A 20344-nucleotide genomic window follows, 5' to 3' on the forward strand; every position below is an offset into this window, starting at 1 on the left:
CTGCATACTTGATAGTCTCTTCGTGCAACTTATTAAATGAAAGATAATTTCTGCACCGTAATTGTGCTTTTAAGACATGTACGATGATGCATTTAGCAAAGCATTTATAACTTGGAGAATGATAACATGCCTACCAGAGGAGAAGACATTATTTACTAAATGCTACAAGGTGATACATGCTTTCTTTGTGTATAAGTACAATTATAGCACAAATTAAGTTTGTAAGGGATATGTTTGAACTGAGTGCAAATATCCATCACAGTCTATATGCTGTTAGGCATGGCCTCATCTTGGAAGAAGTCAACCCCCAGTGTAATCTTGAAAAAGGCCTAAAGATTCTCTCTGCTAACTGTTTTATTTTTGCCACGATTATTGAATGTAAGAAACAAATGGACCAACAATTGCAGTGAATTTCTAGTACAACACATGAAATTTATTTATTTCCAGCTGAACATCTCTACATTCAAGTCCTGGTTACATTATAGTGCCCCTTCTGACAAATGGATGGTCAGGTTTTGCTGTTTAAAAAAAATCATCAAAATCATCTCCATCTTCAAGTACTTCTGAAATGTTAGGATGAAGAATTGCTTCAATATCAGATGCACTGTCATCAGATTCACCCCAAAATGCTGTAAGAATAAGAGACAAGAACTTAATTCACCGAAAGGTTAGCATGTACTCTCATTTTATCTACTTGGCAAAATAATACATGCAATGTTTATCTTTGATCTTTGATCATCTTTCTTTCCTAGGCTACAGGATAATAAATAAAAATAGCTGCAAATATTTTAATGCAGAAATAAAAGATTTGGTGTCCACGAAAGCAAGTTCTTAAAGCTTGTTGCTTTAACATTGTTATTCTTCATGGCTTTCAAACGTTTCATCAAATTTAAAAACTTGACTGTTAAATTTTAATGTTTGGTTTAGCAGCTAAAATGTACAAAACCAAAGTCAACATTAACATGCCAATGACCCCAATGACATCAGCAGTTGCAAATTTGCAATTCATTATCCATTATTCAGAAAATGCTGGTTCTACATTGAAAGAGGATTATAACAATACTTGCATCAGTTTGGATTCTCATTCAATCTAGCATCTTTCGAGTATTCTCTGGTTGAAAATTTAATTTCAAAATACGTATTAATGTGCTGCATGTCATTAAAAATTGTGGCCAATTTTGATCAAGAAAAGCTAAAAACTTGAAGGCATTGAAAAATTATTTTCTTTTATTTCAATTCATTTATGTTCTCCCTGAATGACAGTACAGAGTCTAAAATCACAAGCCAATATTATGCAGAAACTTGGCTATAGGATTTGTGCATTGTAACAGTTATTACTGGTCAATTAAGATTTGGCTTCTAACTGGGGTCCTTGGCCATCAAGGATTTCGTGAGAGAATCTCAGGGGATACCCCAAGATCATCAGACTTCTTTCTATGACTAATTTTCTGTTCTTGATGTTCTGTTATAATGTTATGCCTGTAGCTGTTCTGCAATAAAAACATCCCTGCAATTATAATGATTTGGATAGCTGACATTGTCTCCTCAGAGTTAGACCAGAGGGTGTCTGTACTGGGTCGCAGGATGGTCGTAATATTGACAGAGGGCCCCCTATGCAGGACGCCATTCAATTTGTTTATTTAGGATTTTGAAATGTTTCCTTTTTAGCATGATTCAAAACTACATTATGACTTGTGTGTTTTAATGATCAAGTATTAGATTTTTTTTTGCATAAAATCTTAAGTTTAAATGTAGATTCCATTTTCATATGTTACACATTTGTGGGACCACATATTCTAACTAAACATTTATGGCAGCAAACAAAAAAAACCTCAAACACAGCACAGGGCCCAGGCGGAGGTGACAGGATATATGAAGCATGCAAAATTAAACCAAAAACATACTTATACAATTTTCAGTAAAAGCCAACATCTCATAATTGCTAACAAAACGGAATGACAACTGTTTCTATCCAGCCAGATGCACCTTTTCAGAATTTTAAACACATCTATTATATTGTCCTTTGATCTGCATTATTCTGACGAGGAAAAAGCCAATTTTCCAAGTCTTCCTATTTGTATTTGCTGATACCAGTCAACATCTTAGTGAATCCACATCGCACCTTCTCCAAAGTCTCAATATTTTCCCAATAGTGTGAAGCCCTAGACTACAGACAGTGCAGTGCAATGATATACCATTTTCTAAAACAATATTTTATTAATTAAACAACAGATATTCAGGAGGGCATTGCAGACTGGAGTCTAATCAGAAGATTCTGATTATATATTTATACAGTTGCCTATCTAGCAAAGGGTCACAATTGGAATGCAATCAAAGGGCTTGAGTGGTTAATATGCAGAACAACACATACCAGGAGTAAGTTACAAGCTCGACTATAATTGATGCATTTGGACAGTTTTTGATATAGAATAACAGAAGGTTGGGTGTGAGTTACAGGCTGGAATATAATCAAAGGATTCAGGTCGTGGATATATAAATTAACAGATACCTGGGAGTGAGTTACTCAGCCTATTAGAGTACTGTCTATTAGAGGACTTCACACAATAGGAAAAATATTGAGGCGTTAGAGAAGGTGCAATGCAGATTCACTAAGATGCTGACTGGTAACAAACAGATACAAATAGGAAGACTTGGAAAATTGGGTCTTTTCGTGTCAGAATAATGCATATTTAAGGACAATATTTTTATATTTAAAATTCTGATAAGATGGAACGGGCACGGATAGAAACTGACTGTTCCCAGCAGTTGAGCAGTCAAGAACAAAGGGGCATTGATACAAAATTAAATGTTTGAGATATAGAATAAAAAGCGGAAGCTACTTCACATGAAGAGATGTGAGGTTGTGGAATTCACTTTCAAGGTTCGTGACTGAAATATAAACTAGGGCAAAGACTGAATTGGATAGGTGAGTTAAGGTAAAGGAGTTGAAGCGATATGGGAAGAGAACAGGTCAATGTGATTAGAACTTTTATTCATGTGACGGATAAACACCCACACACACTGCTTGTGCCAAATACCCAACGTTGTAACTTCTACGTATAACTCACCCGTGCTTTTGTTGTTGAATATCACTGCATAATTTATTCTTCAGCATATGTCAAACTTTATCATGCAGCTTTGATGTTTCATACAAATGCTGTGAGCATTGACATGTCTTCTCATATTTGTAAAATGTAAAAATGGTATAGATTTTTATTCTCGAGTAGCATCTAGTCTCAGCTTTCCCTGGTCAGGCACCATGATACTCACATGCAGGTTAGACTTCCTCTAGATGGCGACAACAACATGCATAAACTCTAGTCCATAACTGCACTACAGTACCTCAGACATGAACATTCCCTGTGTCAGTCCCTCCAAATAAAACTGTCCGATTAGTACTAAATTGTGGTTTTGTGTCCAATGGGAACTCATTTGAGACTAGCCAAACTCATTTCACTTTGCAATTGTTGGAAGTAATTTTTCTTTTTATCCCATCTGCCTGTGTTGCAGTCAAACCGAAGTTCCAGAGATAGAACTAGAGCATTCTAATCCACTATGGTGCCCAGGCAGCCAACACCTTGCCCCCACCCCTCCCAAACCACCGCCTCACCCCAATCCCACGCCCCCACCCAAACACCCGCCCACCCCAACCCAAACCCCCTCCCTTCCAAACCCCCACCACACCCTCTTTCCAAACCCCTAACCCACCCCCCACCCCCTTCCAAACCCCCACCCCACCCCCAACCCAAACCCCCCATCCAACTCCCCTCCCAAACCCCCGCCTCACTCCCATCCCACCGAAACCCCCGCCTCACTCCCATTCCACCCAAACCCCCCATCCCACCCCCCGCCCAAACCCCGCTTTCCCTCATAGATTTAAAGGAATATATTGTACAAATGTCTTTTTCAAAAATAGACACAACTCAGTCAATGTGAGGAATAACAATCAGAGATAAAACAGAAGCCATTGAAGAAAATAATTGGATTATGGATATATCTGTTGTTGGCAATATATTAAAAGAAATCTGTAACTATTTAAAAATAGTCAATAATTTAAGAATAGAAGTCAATTCGTAGGCTACAAGTCCAGAGAAATTGCTGAATTGCTATGAAGTAATAGTGAGACCAAGCTGTCTACAGAAAGATCCAGGGGTAGTGGCTTCAGAGAAAAGTACCTGAGCCAACCACGATGTTAAACTCACCAGCCTGTAGTTACTAGGAATGTTCTTAGCCTCCATTTTTTGAATAAGGGTGTCAAATTTGCCACTCTCCAATCCACTGACACCTCACCTAGCTTATTTCCAAATAGTTCCAGTTTTCTTTATATTGTCCACTACAAATATATCCATAAGCCTTAGATTATTAAGCTATGAAGAGAAGCTTCAGAAATTAAATCTATATATTTTTAAGTCGCTGCCCCTGATAGCTTGCTTGCTGAAGATAGTACAAGACCCTGTGTAGAAACAACCAGGAGTCAGAATCAATTCCTGGTGTGGAATGTTACGGCCCAGACATGTTGGGGGCTGGGCTGTAAAATGTCCAAAAGTCCATTGACTCCGGTGGGACGGGAAAATGCTGCCAGTGGGAGGGGCAGAAAAATTCTGGTCTCTGTTGAGCAACAGCAGCAGCCCTTAGAAACACTGGCACAGGGAGGCAAAAAAAAAACTTTGCCTTCATTCCTGATTATCATCCATTCAGATTGGAAATTGGTATACAGATTTTCCATTGGATTAGGAGTGGGCTTGATTGTAATGCCCTCATTGGTTGAATAGCTTGCTATCACTCAGTAGCCAAGTTCACATAAGAACTATCACTTGAGCAGCCACTGGAGAGCAGCCAGAGTCCCTAAAACCAACCTTTAAAGAAATCACCTTCAGGAAAGAAGAAAGCTAGAAAAAAAGTTAAGGAGAGTAGAATCTAAGGGTGGAATTTTCCATGGCCGCTGGCATCGGGCATCATGGGGGGCGTGAGTGGACAATATGGGGGAAGGCTAAAAATTGGTTTCACACCATCGTGAAATACATTTGCAACAGTCCGCTTCACCCATCAATGGCAGGCTGAGTCTCCCTCCGCCGGATGTCAGGAACTTTTTTGTAAAATATCTGCATATCATTATAAGCCCAGTTTGTCAGAATCATCCCCCACCATTGGATAATCCAAGCATGTCAGTGTGATTGCATGCGGACGTGTTTCACAGCTGAACATAAGCAACATGCACCTGGTGAGCTGCACTTTGCTCAGGACTTCGAGGTTTGTTTGCCGACCTTGCTTCGGGCAGCACTCGTGGTCATCAGTGCCAGGGTTCACAGGCAGCACCACATCACTTTTAGGGGGCCTCATGGGCAGATCTCTACTTATGAAACCAGCTGTAAGGGGGTGGCTTTTCAATGGCTGCAGGGCTTGCTTAGGGAAGGGGGAGAAGTGGCCTCAGGCAAGGGAGGAGGCTGTAGTGGGGAAGGTGGGGGGGTAATTCCAGGGCTGTACTGGGGAAGGGGGCTAATCGCAGGGTGTGTGTGGGGGCACATGTTGATCTGTGCAAGTGGGCTCAAGATGGTGAGGGCTGAGGAGGCAGTCTCCAGAGGAGATGAAGCCAGATGGAGGTGTGAGGGTGTGTGTGAGAGAGTGGTGATGTCCCTTGAGCTGGCAGTGAGTGAAGATGCCAATGAACGTATGATGGGCTTGTGAGTTTGAGAGTTTAGAGTGAAGAGATGGTTGCCCTACCCTGGCGACATGGATGAGATTATTCATTCTCTCTGCACTGGGTGGTGAACCTCTTCTGTGCAGCACTGGCACTGACCACCTCTGCCACCGCCTCTCAAGCTGCAGTGGTGACACTGATAGGCCTCCTGCAGCCAGAGTGGGGATAGAGGACATTGTGGTGAGCTCCAGCAGTGCCCAGAGGTGTCCCAGGGATGTGTTACTGAATCAGGAGGCTGTCGTCTTCTTGCCTTTCGGGGCCATATCTTTTGTGCAACAGTCATGGGCTGGAAGCATTGAGGTGTGCGTGCGACTGCATTTTAAATATGGTGCCGGCGTAAGGAAGTGGTGAGATGATGGCGTGGTGGGTCAGTTGGAGGCCACCCACCAGTGAAAGGACGTGTTTCTTGGGAATGCACAATTAATGAGGTGGGTTTGGGATGATACAGCGTGAAAAGCTGCCATTTTGGCCAGCAGGAAAAACATCCTTTCTCCCGCCCGCTACCACACTTAGTGAAAATCTGGGATGATTCCGCCCTAAGTCTTTTAAGTAATCAATACAATTGATAAGGAGCGATAGAATGAACTCCTCAAGGTCCTCTTTATTTTCTAAGATGAACAAGCTAGAAGTTAAACTCATCCTGAGGAATAACATCTTTGGGCTGACAGTTGATTTGTGGAATAAATTGCTTTGTTATGCAGCAAATATTGATTCAGTTGAAGGATTCAAAAAGGGAGCTAGATCAATTCCAGATACAGCAGGGACTTTGTGCAGGGATAGACAACTGATCGGACTGAGTTCTCATGCAACTCCATTACACAGAGGATGGGCAGAAAGTGGTTGACTGCTCTTTTCGATTTCCTGGTTTCTGTCTTCATTCTCAAGCTTACCTTTTGATTTTGCAGGATTAATCCTCTCTCTCTTGTTTCTGGCCCTGTTAAAATGAAATAAGGCAGCATTTAATTTTGGAAGCAAGACCTCTTATTTACTAACAATCTGTGTACCTGCATGCCAATGAGCTGACTGTGCCCAATGATAATTTTTCTGGTGCATCCCACATAAGGAATCAAGATGGTTGGGGGTGGAGGACAAATCAAATTTAGGTGCCAACAGGACCACTGGCTGTAAATTCTGAGCTGGAGTTTTGTGAAAGTGAGTTTATCAACAAAATAAGCATTTTTAATAGTGGTGCTGTCCAGTCTTCCTGTGAGTAATCTGATTTTAAGAACACTGAAAATAACTGGAAAAACATATATACTGAATCGTCTAACAATTTTATCGGTGTACAACCAGTTTCTTAGCAAATTAAGCCTAAGAAGACAAGCACAATTTGAAGAGCATTCCCAATCTAGTGCCTGGAGGCATGTCAAATTGTGTGTGGAGCCTGATTCAGGCGCATTAAAACTTGAACTGGCTTTTTGAAAACACAAGCATATGTGGTTTAGGGTGTAACTCATTCCGCAATCCACTTAGCTAATTTGGTCAATCCTGCCCAAATTGTGCTGATATCACTAGCAAGAACAAATGGAAACTGGACCCCAACATATCAATCTTGAATCCGGTCACGTATTAACATGCAGCACCGATCCATTCAGCAGAATTGGAAAACAAATGTTCACCTTTCAGCTACTATCTGATGTGGAAAGAGAAAACTGATTTTCAGCACTTTGACATCTATGGCCTAAAATACATGTTTGTTCAAGGTTTTGTGCATTTGTTTGAAAGGGGACAAAGTGGTGGACTGGGTTAGAATGCTATACCTTCAATACGTATTTATATAGCGTCTTAATGCAATAAAACCTCTCAGGCAACTTTACAGGAGCATTAAAAACAAAATATGACACAGAACCACATAGGGCGATATTGGGTCAGATGACCAAAAGCTTGTTCAAGGAGGCAGTTTTAAGAAGCATCTTAAAGGAGGAAAGTGAGGTAAAGAAGCAGAGAGGTTTAGGGAGGAAATTCCAGAGCTTAGGGTCCGGGAAGTTGAATACATGGTGACCGATGGTGAAGCGATTAAAGTTGGGGATGATCAAGAGGTTAAAGGAGCGTAGATATCTTGGATGGTTGTGGAGCTGGAGGAGATAATAAATTAGGAATGAGCGAGGTCATGGAGGGATTTGAAAACAGGATGACAGTTTTAAAATTGAGGCATTGCTTGACCAGAAGCCAGTGCCAGTCAGTGAGCAGAAGGACAATGGGTGAACAGGATTAGTTAAAAGTTAGGACACAGGTAGCAAAGTTTTGGATGACCTCAACCTTATGAAGTGTAGTATATTAGAGGCTGGCCAGGTTTTCATTGGGATTGTCAAGTCTGGAGATAGAGCAATTCAGCAACAGATGAGCTGAGGCAGGGATGGAATCAGGCAATGTTATGAAGGTGGAAATAGTCTTAGTGATGGGGCAGATGAGGTAGGAAGCTCATCTTGGGGGTCCAATATGACACCAAGTTTGTAAACAGTCTAGAACAGCCTCAGACATTTGCCAGGGGGAAGGACGGAGCTGGCAGCGAGGGAATGGAGTTTGTTGGGGGGGGAACCAAAGACAATGGCTTTGGGCTTTCCAGTATTTAATTGGAAGAAATTTCTATTTATTCTGTACTGGAATTTGCACTAGCAATCTGACAACTTAGAAACAGTGGAAGAGTCAAAAAAAAAGGTGGTTATGAGGTAGAACTGGGTGCTGTCAGTGCACATGTGAAAGTGACGCTGTGTTTTCCGATTACCTCACCAAGGGGCATGTTATGGCACAGCTGATGGTAAGTGCTGAATTGTTCAAATCTCAAAAGGGAAACTTGGAACAACTGCTACAACTTGTTTTTGCAATTTGTATAAATTTTGAGATGTGTGCCCTGAATTCAGTAGTAATAAGACCATCAAGTCTTATAGGTTTTACAAAACTAGATTAAATATTCATTAATAGAAGAAATGACTTTAAATAGATAGATCTACAAGTTACTACTTTGATCATTTCTAAATCCCCTAATCAATCTCAGTTACACTTTTGCTAAGGCAACAGTAAGACCCAGATATTAAAAGACCCAGGCAAAGAAACATGATACCCTGAACAAGTCGACTTCCAAGTAAGTTTTCTTAACTTCAGTCCTTTGAAGACAGCAGCTTGAGGCATAGATGAAGGGTTTCTCACACACTTGTAAGATCTTAAAAATGCCTTCCCTTACACATTGCCCTTGCTCCTTTTTTATATATATCTTTCTCTTTGAATGAAAATGCCCATTGTTTCACTATGTATTTGGACTTTATTTCCCTGATAATAAAAACTTCCCATAGCACTAAGTTTTACCAGTAATCTTTGGGAAAAATAAACACACTGTTTCTAAACTTCACCTGGCTAGGTGACACATTTCACCCCTCCTTTGAAAACAATCTAGTCTGGTTTATTTCAAAATGCAATTGTTCCCTTGACACCTATGTTTCTAAACTTCCCCATGTTTATTTAACTAACATTTCAAACCTAACCTCTCTTTTTAGATCAAAGCACCCAGACCAGCTGCCTCTAATTCAATTAAATCTCACACACACGCACAGACACATATAGAATCATAGACACATCCCACTATTACTCTATTTTACAATAAATTCCAATAACATTATGAGAATTGTTATATCTTCTTGACACGGCAGCATGTAGATAAGTGGTAGGACAGGGCCAAGGATAGATCCATGGGGGACACTAGATAATTGTGAGGCAATTGTAAGACAATACACTGCAGGTCATTCTCTGGCTATGATTAAATAGATAAAAATGGAAACAACAAGTGGAGTCCCACCCTGGCTGAAGGTCAAGAGATGTTGGAGGGGGATGGTATGATCAACCCTGTCAAAGGCTTCATACAGGTCAAGAAAGACAGGGACAACAGTTTGCCTTTGTTACAGTCATAAAGGACACAACTTTTGACTTTTTGTGACTTGCTTTGATATAGTGGCGGGGTGGAAACTGATTGGAAGGATTCAAACATGGAGCTCCAGAAAAGATGGGCACAAATTTTAGAGGCACTGAATGTTGAAGGATGTTTGAGAGGAAAGGGAGATTGAAGATGGGATGGTAGTTTGTCAGAATAGAAGGATCGGAGGATGGTTTCTTGAGGAAAGGGGTGACGAAGGGAGAATTGAAGGAAGGGGGAACAGTACCGAGTGAGAGAGAACTGTCAGTCAGGAAAGGAGCCAAGAAACTATCTGTAGTTTTGTGGGAGAGATCAGGAGATGGGTCTCATGGAGAAGATAAGCTTGGAGAGGGTGTGAGAGGAGACAGGAGAGAAACTAGAGAAAGAGACAAATTCAAGGGCATAGGGAGAACCATGGAGGAAGTGTGGTCTGGTGGGCTAGAGGTAGGAAGGAAAGTGGCAGAGGCAGCTGATGAAATGGGTCTCAATCTTAGTGACAAAGATGTCCATGAGCTCCTCACGCTTATTTTTTGAGGTTAGGGTGAAGCAGACAGGGACAGCGATTTGAGACAACTGTAGGTCTGGGTTTGAACCTAGTCCAAGATGCTGGGAAGGAAGTTTTCCTGATTAAAATTGAGACAGGTGTAACCCAGTTCCTATTAGTTGTGAGCTACAGCACAAAGTTATCCATCATTTTGCAACAACTGGAAAAATGTCAATCTCATTCAGAGAAGATTAAGGGACAGCTGTTATCAGAAATGCATATGTCATACTATCAGAGAAGCAGTTATTCTTTGGGGGCAGGTTGAGCTACTGTTGGACTGATAGTATAATTATAAGGCAAATTATTGGCACAGAGCTGTTTTACTCCTTTCACCTAAAATGCTTCATTTGACTCTGCCACTAGAAGTAATGTGGAGAAACATTCCATTCTGAAGCACTAACATCCTTCATAATCGCAAGTATGAAAAATTGGCAGAAAACAATCTCTTAAAGTATCCTACTGTAATTGTGTTAGTGAGACCATTCCTGGACTTATTGTGTATTGTTCTGGTCACCTTCCCTAAGGAAGGATATACTAGCCTTGAAGGAAATGCAACAAATGTTCACTGGAGTGATTCCTGGGATGAGGGAATTGTCCTATGAGGAGAGATTCAGTAGATTGATACTATTTTACCTGGAATGTAGAAGGATCAGAGGTGATCTCATTGAGACATATAAAGTTCTTAAGAGGCTTCAGAGGTAAGCTCCTGGGAGGATGTTTCACTGGCTGTGAAATCCAGAACCAGAGGTCACAGTCTCAGAATAAGGAGTCAGAAATTTAGGACTGAGATGAGGAGAAATTTCTTCACTCAAAGGGTTGTGAATCGTTGGAATGCTCTGCCCCAGAGGGCTGTGGATGCTCATAATATTGAACATATTCAAATCAGAGATCTATAGAGTTTGGATACCAAAGGAATTAAGGGATATGGGGTTGGTGTTAGAAGGTGGAATTGGAGGTAGAAGATTAGCTATGATCCTATTGAATGGTAAAGCAGGGTCGAGAGTGAATGCCCTACTTCTAATTTCTTATTTTAATATCACTCCACATATATTTCACTCCACATAAATTTAAGTACTTCAAAGGGCTGCTTTACTTTTTTCCCCAATTTTCCCTTTCTTCAGCGCACTATTTCAGAACCGAAGCAGTTAGATCTTCATGCAAATTTACATTTGTCACGATAGCCTGGACAGTGAGCATCAGAATGTAATGAAATAATGGGCCATCATAAACAAACCCAATCCTGTCCTCATCCACCACCCACACACAAACTATTTGTAGTTCTCAACATTTGTTCCGGCTGAGATCAGCTAACTCAAGCCAGACCAAGCACTGAACATGGAGCCTCCCTGTTCAGTACTGCACCAAAGCATGCACTTAACAACTGGGTGATTAGGATTCAATTCTGAAAAGTATACATAGGTAAACCAATCCTACATTGTTAATGGTTGGCGCTGCTTACTTATTTTCAAAGTAAAGTCAACAACAATTGATAAATGTAAGTAAATGTATTATAAAATGAAAATATGTTCTAAAATGATTTCACTTATGAAGCTGTAATTAAAATCTTGAATATACACATCTACATTCAACTGACAGTAAATACAAATTTGTGCTGATCATTTCTCATATAATGGGAAACTTGCATTTATAAACAGGAATCATCATTGACCTACAGAGGATGTTTCAGTGATAGCTTATTCTTTCCTACAATTCAACAAGGCTGATTGATCCTTTATGTGCCGAAACAGAATCTCAAGCTGCAAAATTACATCATCACAAATATTTTCTAAAGAAACTACCAAGAGGACAGGCTTTGTGAAGCTCCTTAAAAAATGTAATGAAGTGTTTTTATGTTATTGTGGCAGCAAGCTCATGTTTATATTGGCATATATATAAAGTGCACAGTTGTTCTCATTTTATAGTGATTTATGAAGTAAAAATTGACTTGAAGCATTTTGAATTTCCTAATTTGAAAAGCTGCCTGACAATGAAAGCCAATGACATAATTGTCCCAAATCTTGGGTTTACATGGGGGAGGGGGGGAAATTTAAAACATTTTCTTAAATGCATTTTTGCTCGATTAGCAAGTAGAATTAACCTTTACACAGACAAAAAGCCATGAAACATAACTGACTTCTAATAATTCTCAAGGATTTTCAAAGGCTTCCCATTTGCAGAAGTGTTCTCAGAATAAGGCTGCTGGGTTCCCATAGTATCAGCGATATAACTATGTAAATTTGTGCCCCTGAAAAGCTTTGATCTGGCTTGATGCATATGCAGGCTGTATCCAGCACGACTGACAAATGACCAATTGTCTGTCAGCATCACTAGCCTTCTGAAATTGTCAAACAAATAGGAAATGTTTTGATCTTTTGTATACTTCAGATGCAATATTTAGCTGCTGAAGTGCCAACTATATTAGACCGCATTTATTTAGATTATATACCTGGTTCAGGTACCAGAAAGGCAAAGAAGTTGTGGCAGTAAGAAATTATCGACCCCTACATTTATCTAAAATCACAGTGGACCAGACTTTGCTGGATTTCTTCAGGGTTGCAGCAAAACAACTTGCATTGATAAAGTGCCTTTAATGCAGTAAAATGTCCCGATGTGCTTCACAGAAACATTATCAAACAAAATTTGACACTAAGCCACATTAGGAAATATTAGGACAGACGACCAAAAGTTGTGGTCAAAAAGGTGGTTTTAAAGAGTATTTTAAAGGTGAAGAGCACAGTAGGGGAAGAGCAGCCTGGGAAAGAAATTCCAGAGCTTATGGCTGAGGCAGTTGAAGGCACACTCACTAATAATGGAATAGTTAAATTTGGGGACGTACGAGGCCAAAATTGGAAGAATGCAGAGATGTACATCATAAATCTGTCAAGTGTGGTCCGAGTTGCATCTGACATGAAATCATTTCACTGGTCATTATGCCTTGTGAAAAATAAACACATTGGCCCAGCATTTGCAGTCAGCAGCAAAGGAACAGCGCTTGCGTTCACTACGCTGATAACTGCCTAAAGATTTTTTGCGGCTTTTGAGCAGAGGTTTGCTGTCATCGGGCATCTTGATCAAGCACAGCATCTTCTACAGGAAATCTGTGACGTGTGTGAAGCAGGGCAAGCAACAGCATGGTCCCTCAATGAATCAGACCAAAGAATCCTCAGAAACAAAGAGACTAAAGCAGCAAGTATAAATTAGATTTAAATCTTGTAGGGAAAGCAAAATAAAGATTGGGAAAGAAAGACTGGATTAACATTCTTGCACACAAGTGCCCAGGAATTATCAACTTCAAGAAGAAAGAATCTGATCATCTCCACTTGACATTTAACTGCTTTACAATCATTGAATTTCCCACCATCAACATCCCAGGGAGTTGCCATGACCAAGAAGCTAACTGAACCAGCCACATAAATACTGTGGCTACAAGAGCAGGTCAAAGGCTGGGAATTCTGTGGCAACTCATTCCTTAACTGCCCCCTGATGCCTGACAAGGTACAATTCAGGAGCATGGTGAAATACTTTCCTCTTGCCTGGATGAGCGTAGCTCCAACAACACGCAAGAGGCTCCACACCATCCGGGGCAAAGCAGGGCACTTAATTAGCACCCAATCCACCACCTTAAACATGAATTCCCTCCACCACTAGCATACAGTGGCAGCAATGTATACAAGATGTACTTACACTTGCCAACTACATCACCACTCTTACATGGTCACTGGGTCAAAAACCTGGAGCTTCCTCACTAACCTCAGTGTGGGTGTGCCTAGACAAAAAAGAAAAAGGCTCAGCACCACTTTCTCAAGGGCAATTAGGGTTGGGCAACAAATGCTGGTTTTGCCAGCGATACTTGCTATGACACAGCAGATGGTAAATGCTGAGCTGTTCAAATCCCAGAGGGAAACTTAAAACAACAGAAGGAAACTTGAAACAACTATTACAATTTTCAATTTGTATGTTTCGAGATGCGGGCTTTGAATTCAGTAATAAGACCACTGAGTCTTAAGAGGTTTTTATAAAACTAAATTAAACATTTATTAATAAGAGGGAGATTATTTTAAATACATACATAGTTCTACAAATTACTACTATGATACTTCTAAATCCCCTAATCAATCTAACTCCCAGTTACACTTTCATTAAGGGAACAGTCAGACACACAGATTTTAAAAGATCCAGGCAAAAAAACATGATACCCTGAACAAGTCGAATTCAGGGTGAGTTTTCTTAACTTCAGTCCTTTGAAGACAGCAGCCTGAGGCACAGAGGCTGACGGCTTTTCACACTTGTAAGATCTTAAAATGCCTCCCTTGCAGTCTCCTCTCCTTCATACATATTTTCCTCTTTGAATGAAAATACCCATTATTTCAAAATGTCTTTGGACTTTATCTTTCTGATAATAAAAACCTCTCATAGCACTAACTTTTACCAGTAACCTTTGGGAAAAATAAACACACTATTTCTAAACTTCACCTGGCTAGGTGACACATTTCATCCCTCTTTTGAAAACAATCTAGTCTGATTTATTTCAAAATGCAAATGTTCCTTTGAGACCTGTTTCTAAACTTCCCCATGTTTACCTAATTAACATTTCAAACCTAACTTCTCTTCTTACATCAAAACACCCAGACTCGCTGCTTCTAATTCAACTAAGTCTCTCTCTCACACACACACAGGCACATGTAGACACATATTACTTTATTTTACAATAAATTCCAATAACATTATGGAGATTATTATATCTTTCTGACATACTCTAATCCCGTGAATGAATTAAAATAAAGTAAACATTGATGAATAAGATCACCTGGGCTCCTCCTATGTATCTCCCTTAGACTGGCTCAAAAGACTTGGTTTTTATTTTTTTAAATCAATTTGGTTAATCATTCTGTTTGTTTTGCTGATTTCTGCTCAACATCTGGATATTGTCAGTTTTTGTTTTTCACTTCCAAATAAATTTCGGCCTTCTTCCAACTAGTGCAATGCCAATGATTAAGTGAATTTGTTCCTGTTTTTCTTCCAATGTGCAAGACCTTGCAGCTTTTGTACTAAATTTCATTTGTCACAATCTAAGGATGTTTGATTCAAGGTAGCTAAGAGACACACTTGTTACGAACCCCGTAGAGACTGCTAACTTTTAAAAAGAGATTTGAATTTCCAGTGACTGACAAAAGATCACAAAATAAGATTAAGTTTTAAGACTTTTACCGGAATAAACTAACAGCAACATTGACTTTCCACAATTTAGTAGGTAACTGAAACTTTAAACAACAGATAAAAAAATCATCCATGTACCTTTTAGCACAACCAAAAATCCCCCACCATGTTTATACATTATGCCGTCCCTTAAGTGGCCATTTATTCTTCCATAACCAGCAAAGCTATTCTCCGCTCCCAATGGCCTGCTTCCTTTTTCCTTTCCTTGTGGGTAACTTCTAATCCCTGAGCTGACTTTCACTGTGAGGGTTACATTGGAGTTTCCTTCTCTCTAGTCCAAGCTAGGCAAATTTTCCGGTCTCCTTTAAATCATTGTGAACCTGGTCCGATCACGAGCTCCCATCCACGTTCTGCGTGGTGAACAATAAGGTCATTATTTTTTGCTGCTTCAGGTGCATGACTAGCTGTCTCTATCTCCTGCTCTCCCTCTCTCAGATTCTTGCAGACTTACTTGGGTTTTAATGTTCAGTGATATCTTAGGGAACCTGTAACCCAATACTACAATGGCCTATTATGTACTCTTCGCTGCCTAAAGCCCATCTCCATGGCAGGGTGAATCACATGGTCTTGGATCCAGGTAGAAATTAGTTATCCTCTAGACCCCCAACTCCATTTTAGCTTGGAATTAAATAGACAGTTTAACGTATATCTGTTTATAGAGCTTGGTATTCCTAATACTCCACTGTGAGACTTGAAGACTAAGGCTGGGATTTTCTGGCCCCATTGCGGGCAGGACCCACCGCGAGTGAGGCGGCGCCTCAGCCAGGAGTCCATTGACTTGTGGCGGGACCAGAAGATCGTGGCGGCGAGCGGGTGCGGAAAATCCCACCGTAAGTTTAACCACAGTCAACATAGGTGCTCCTGCCATTGTCAGGTGTGAACATCTTGCACCTTCTCAGCAAGTCCCTTGGTTTGGGCTCCTCTTGTCCCAGTAGCAATCAAGCCACCCAGGTTTCTTGTCAGTCAGAATTCCAAACAGGTCATTTGACTCCATTCACTACTCCATTATATCTTACATTAGAGAGAGAGTCCCAAAACAACAATCTTAGAAATTTTATATATACATGTTTTTTTAATTCATTCACGGGTTTTGGGGTTCACTGGCTGGGCCAGCATTTATTGACCATCCCTAGTTGCCCTTCAGAAGGTGTTGGTGAGCTACCTTCTTGAACCGCTGCAGTCCATGTGGTGTAGGTACACCCACAGTGCTGTTAGGGAGGGAGTTCCAGGATTTTGACCCAGCAACTGTGAAGGAACGGTGATATATTTCCAAGCCAGGATGGTGAGTGACTTGGAGGGGAACTTCCAGGTGGTGGAGTTCCCATGTGTCTGCTCCCTTGTCCTTCTAGATGGTAGTGGCTGTGGGTTTGGAAGGTGCTGTCTCAGGAGCCTTGTTGAATTCCTGCAGTGCATCTTGCAGATGGTACACAATGCTGCTACTGTCGGTGGTGGAGGGAATGATTGTTTGAGAATGTGATGCCAATCAAGTAGGCTGTTTTGGCCTAGATGGTGTCAAGCTTCTTGAGCGCTGTGGGACCTGCACTCATCCAGGCAAGTGGGGAGTATTCCATCACACTCCTGACTTGTGCTTTGTAGATTGTAAACAGGCTTTGGGGAGTCAGGAGGCGAGTTATTCGTCGCATGATTCCTAGCCTCTGACCTGCTCTTGTAGCCACAGTATTTATATGGCTAGTCCAGTTCAGTTTATGGTCAATGGTAACCCCCAGGGTGGTGATAGTGGGGGATTCAGTGCTGGTAATGCCATTGAACATCAAGGGACGATGGTTGGATTCTCTCTTGTTGGAGATGATTATTGCCTGACATTTGTGTGGCACGAATGTTACTTGCCAGTTGTCAGCCCAAGCCTGGATATTGTCCAAGCCTTGCTGCATTTGGACATGGACTGCTTCATTATCTGAGGAGTCGTGAATGGTGCTAACATTGTGCAATCATCAGCGAACATCCCCACTTCTGACCTTATGATGGAAGGAAGGTCATTGACAAAGCAGCTGAAGGTGGTTGGGCCGAGGACACCACCCTGGGGAACTCCTGCAGTGATGTCCTGGAGTTGAGATGACTGACCTCCAACAACCACAACCATCTTACTTTGTGCTAGGTCCAACCAGTGGAGAGATTTCCCCCTAATTCCCATTGACTCCAGTTTTGCTAGGGGTCCTTGATGCCATGCTCTGTCAATTGCAGCCTTGATGTCAAGGGCAGTCACTCTCAACTCACCTCAGGAGTTCAGCTCTTTTGTTCATGTTTGAACCAAGGCTGTAATTAGGTCAGGAGCTGAGTGGCCCTGGCGGAACCCAAAATGGGCATCAGTGAGCTGGTTATTGCTAAGCAAGTGCCACTTGATAGCACTATTGATGACCTCTTCCATTACTTTACTGATGGTGGAGTGTAGACTGATGTGGCAGTAATTGGCAGGTTGTATTTGTCCTACTTTTGGGTACAGGACATACCTGAGCAATTTTCCACATAGCCGGGTAGATGCCAGTGTTGTAGTTGTACTGGAACAGATTGGCTAGGTGCACAGTTTTCAGTGCTCTTGATGGAATATTGTCAGGGCCCATCGCCTTTGCAGTATCCAGTGCCTTCAGCTGTTTCTTGATATCACGTGGAGTGAATCGAATTGACTGAAGATTGGCATCCGTGATGGTGGGACCTCTGTAGGAGGCCGAGATGAATCATCCACTTGGCACTTCTGGCTGAAGGTTGCAGCAAATGCTTCAGCCTTATCTTTGCAACGATATGCTGGGCTCCTCCATCGTTGAGGCTGGGGATATTTATGGAGCTTCTTCCTCCAGTGAGTTGTTTCATAGTCCACCACCATTCACGACTGGATGTGGCAGAACTGCAGAGCTTAGATCTGATCCATTGGTTGTGGGATCACTGGGTTCTGTATATCACTTGCTGCTTATGGTGTTTGGCACGCAAGTAGTCCTGTATTAAGCTTCACCAGGTTGACACCTCATTTTTAGGTATGCCAGGTGCTGCTCCTCGCATGCCCTCCTGCACTCTTCATTGAACCAGGGTTGATCCCCTGGTTATATTTATAACACATTGCACAGGTCTCCCCCTTTGTAGTGTTTCATGATGTTCAGCTCAAAGTGATATTATGAATGTCAAATTAAACTCTCAATCCTTAAAAGCAATTGTCCTCATAAGCAATCAAGCCAGCGCATCCAATGTACTTGTATGACATAACTGTACAGCTTTTATAAAAAAAGTCTAGGTTTAAGAAAAAAACAAATATTTTGAGATACACACTTGTAGATATTCAAGGAATCATAAGAGAAGCAAAAAGCCATTTGTTTTTATGTGTATGGTAATTACTACTTAGCAATCTTTGTAATCAGTGCTTAAAGTACACGGATTTTTATAGTGGGTTAATTACACCATACAACTTAAACTAATTGATTATATTAAACAGGTAATCCAAAATTCATTATGTTCCTTGAACATTTTTCAAGCTTTAATGTTTGAACATGAGAAATTGCAGTGATTAATTGGGATTATAAAGGCTTTCTGTTTCCAAAACAATCCTCTAATATTCAAAAAACAATAAAAACTACAAAAATCATTTAACATTTTCAGAATTTAATTTGTTCTACTAATTGGCCCGCAGTCACCAGTCAGTACCTTAAACTGAAAAATTTACACCTTTGCACAATGTGCACTTCACTTCCAATAAAAACGCTTTTGATTGAATCTTGAATTGAATCTCCTGTTCTATTATTTAAATTGAATTGTAGAGAATTCTACATAAAAAAGTACTCATTTATGGTTGTCTTCACTGATTTAAGAATAAAATTGAATTTGACAAAGACAAACACTGAAGCATTAGCTATATTGTTGTTTGACAAATCATATTTAACAAGTATCTCCTGAATTTGAAAATTACAACAAAAATCCTTTAAAGGAAAATGAAAATCTATTAACACTCAACCTGACAATTTATCAATAGATGTCAGGACCAAAAGTAAACTTTTGCACATCTACGACTTTAAGTGTGACATTAATTTTGATCCTCATCACTATCCCTCCACAAGTCATTCCATGCCAGTTCTATTCTGGGCACTGCTCAACCTCCTGGTTTATGTGTTGAACAAAAGTTTTCTAAACTAGAGGGAAAAGAGTTCGGGGGTGGGGGGGTAGGCGGGGTGTCAAAAGCTAAACATCTTTTCAACTTCCAACAAGTGAAGAGGGCACTCAGTAGATGCATATCTTTGACACACTGTGTTACTCAATGTTATTACAGTTAGACAGCTCTTCCTTAAGGCTTTTCCCTGCCTGGTTGATGCTCTGTGACAACAAAGCTGAAACAAAAGACCTTGTTATTAAGAACTTCCATCTCACTGAGGAGGCTTCAGGGCGATCCATATCCAACAAACTGCTCTGAAAATTGTGCTCATATTTTGACAGCTGTGACAAGTTCCACCACAGTAGCTGAAACAACCCACAACATTCTGAAATGACCCACAATATTTGAAAAAAAATCAATCAGCCCTTTTTCTCAATATTAGTGGATCCTTAAAAAAAATTCTATGATCCAGATCCACAATTTCGCCAAGAGCTAACCAGTTCTTCCCTGGGCCACATCTTATCTGTGTTCCAAGTTTAGTTGAAATCTATCCATTCGTTTTTGAGATATATTGTTAACAGACTAACAGGGCGAAAACATTACCTCTGCCCACTTTCAGTGGTGCAGGTAATTATAACCTTGTCTGTCAATTAAATTCCTTTCAGAAAAGCAAAATACCACGGATGATGGAAATCTGAAATAAAAACAGAAACTGTTGGAAACAAGTCAGGCAGCACCTGTGGCGAGACAAAGACAGGATTAACATTTCAGTTCTATGACCTTTCATCAGATCTACTAATTTTGAAATGTTAACTGTTTTTCTCTCCACAGCTGCTGCCAGACACGTTGAGTGTTTCTAGCATTTTAAAGCAAACTCCTTTTATTTTATTT

General features: G+C 40.6%; 1 protein-coding gene across 7 annotated transcripts in view; it reads right to left on the reverse strand.

Moving 5' to 3' along the window:
• Window positions 1-411: 411 nt before the first annotated feature.
• kiz (kizuna centrosomal protein) overlaps window positions 412-20344 on the reverse strand; it is a 196178-nt gene continuing 176245 nt past the window's right edge. For 5 of the 7 annotated variants that reach the window (XM_041182933.1, XM_041182932.1, XM_041182934.1 and 2 more), the window contains 2 exons: window positions 6589-6632; window positions 412-629 (listed from right to left, as the gene is read on the reverse strand). In XM_041182933.1, coding sequence (XP_041038867.1) covers window positions 523-629; window positions 6589-6632 — 151 coding nt within the window. In that variant the 3' untranslated portion in view covers window positions 412-522. The remainder of the gene's footprint in view (window positions 630-6588; window positions 6633-20344) is intronic. The other 2 variants (XR_005942403.1, XR_005942404.1) reach the window with 2 other exon arrangements.

Source organism: Carcharodon carcharias, chromosome 2 (genome assembly GCF_017639515.1).
Source record: "Carcharodon carcharias isolate sCarCar2 chromosome 2, sCarCar2.pri, whole genome shotgun sequence".
NCBI classification, from domain to species: Eukaryota; Metazoa; Chordata; class Chondrichthyes; order Lamniformes; family Lamnidae; genus Carcharodon; species Carcharodon carcharias.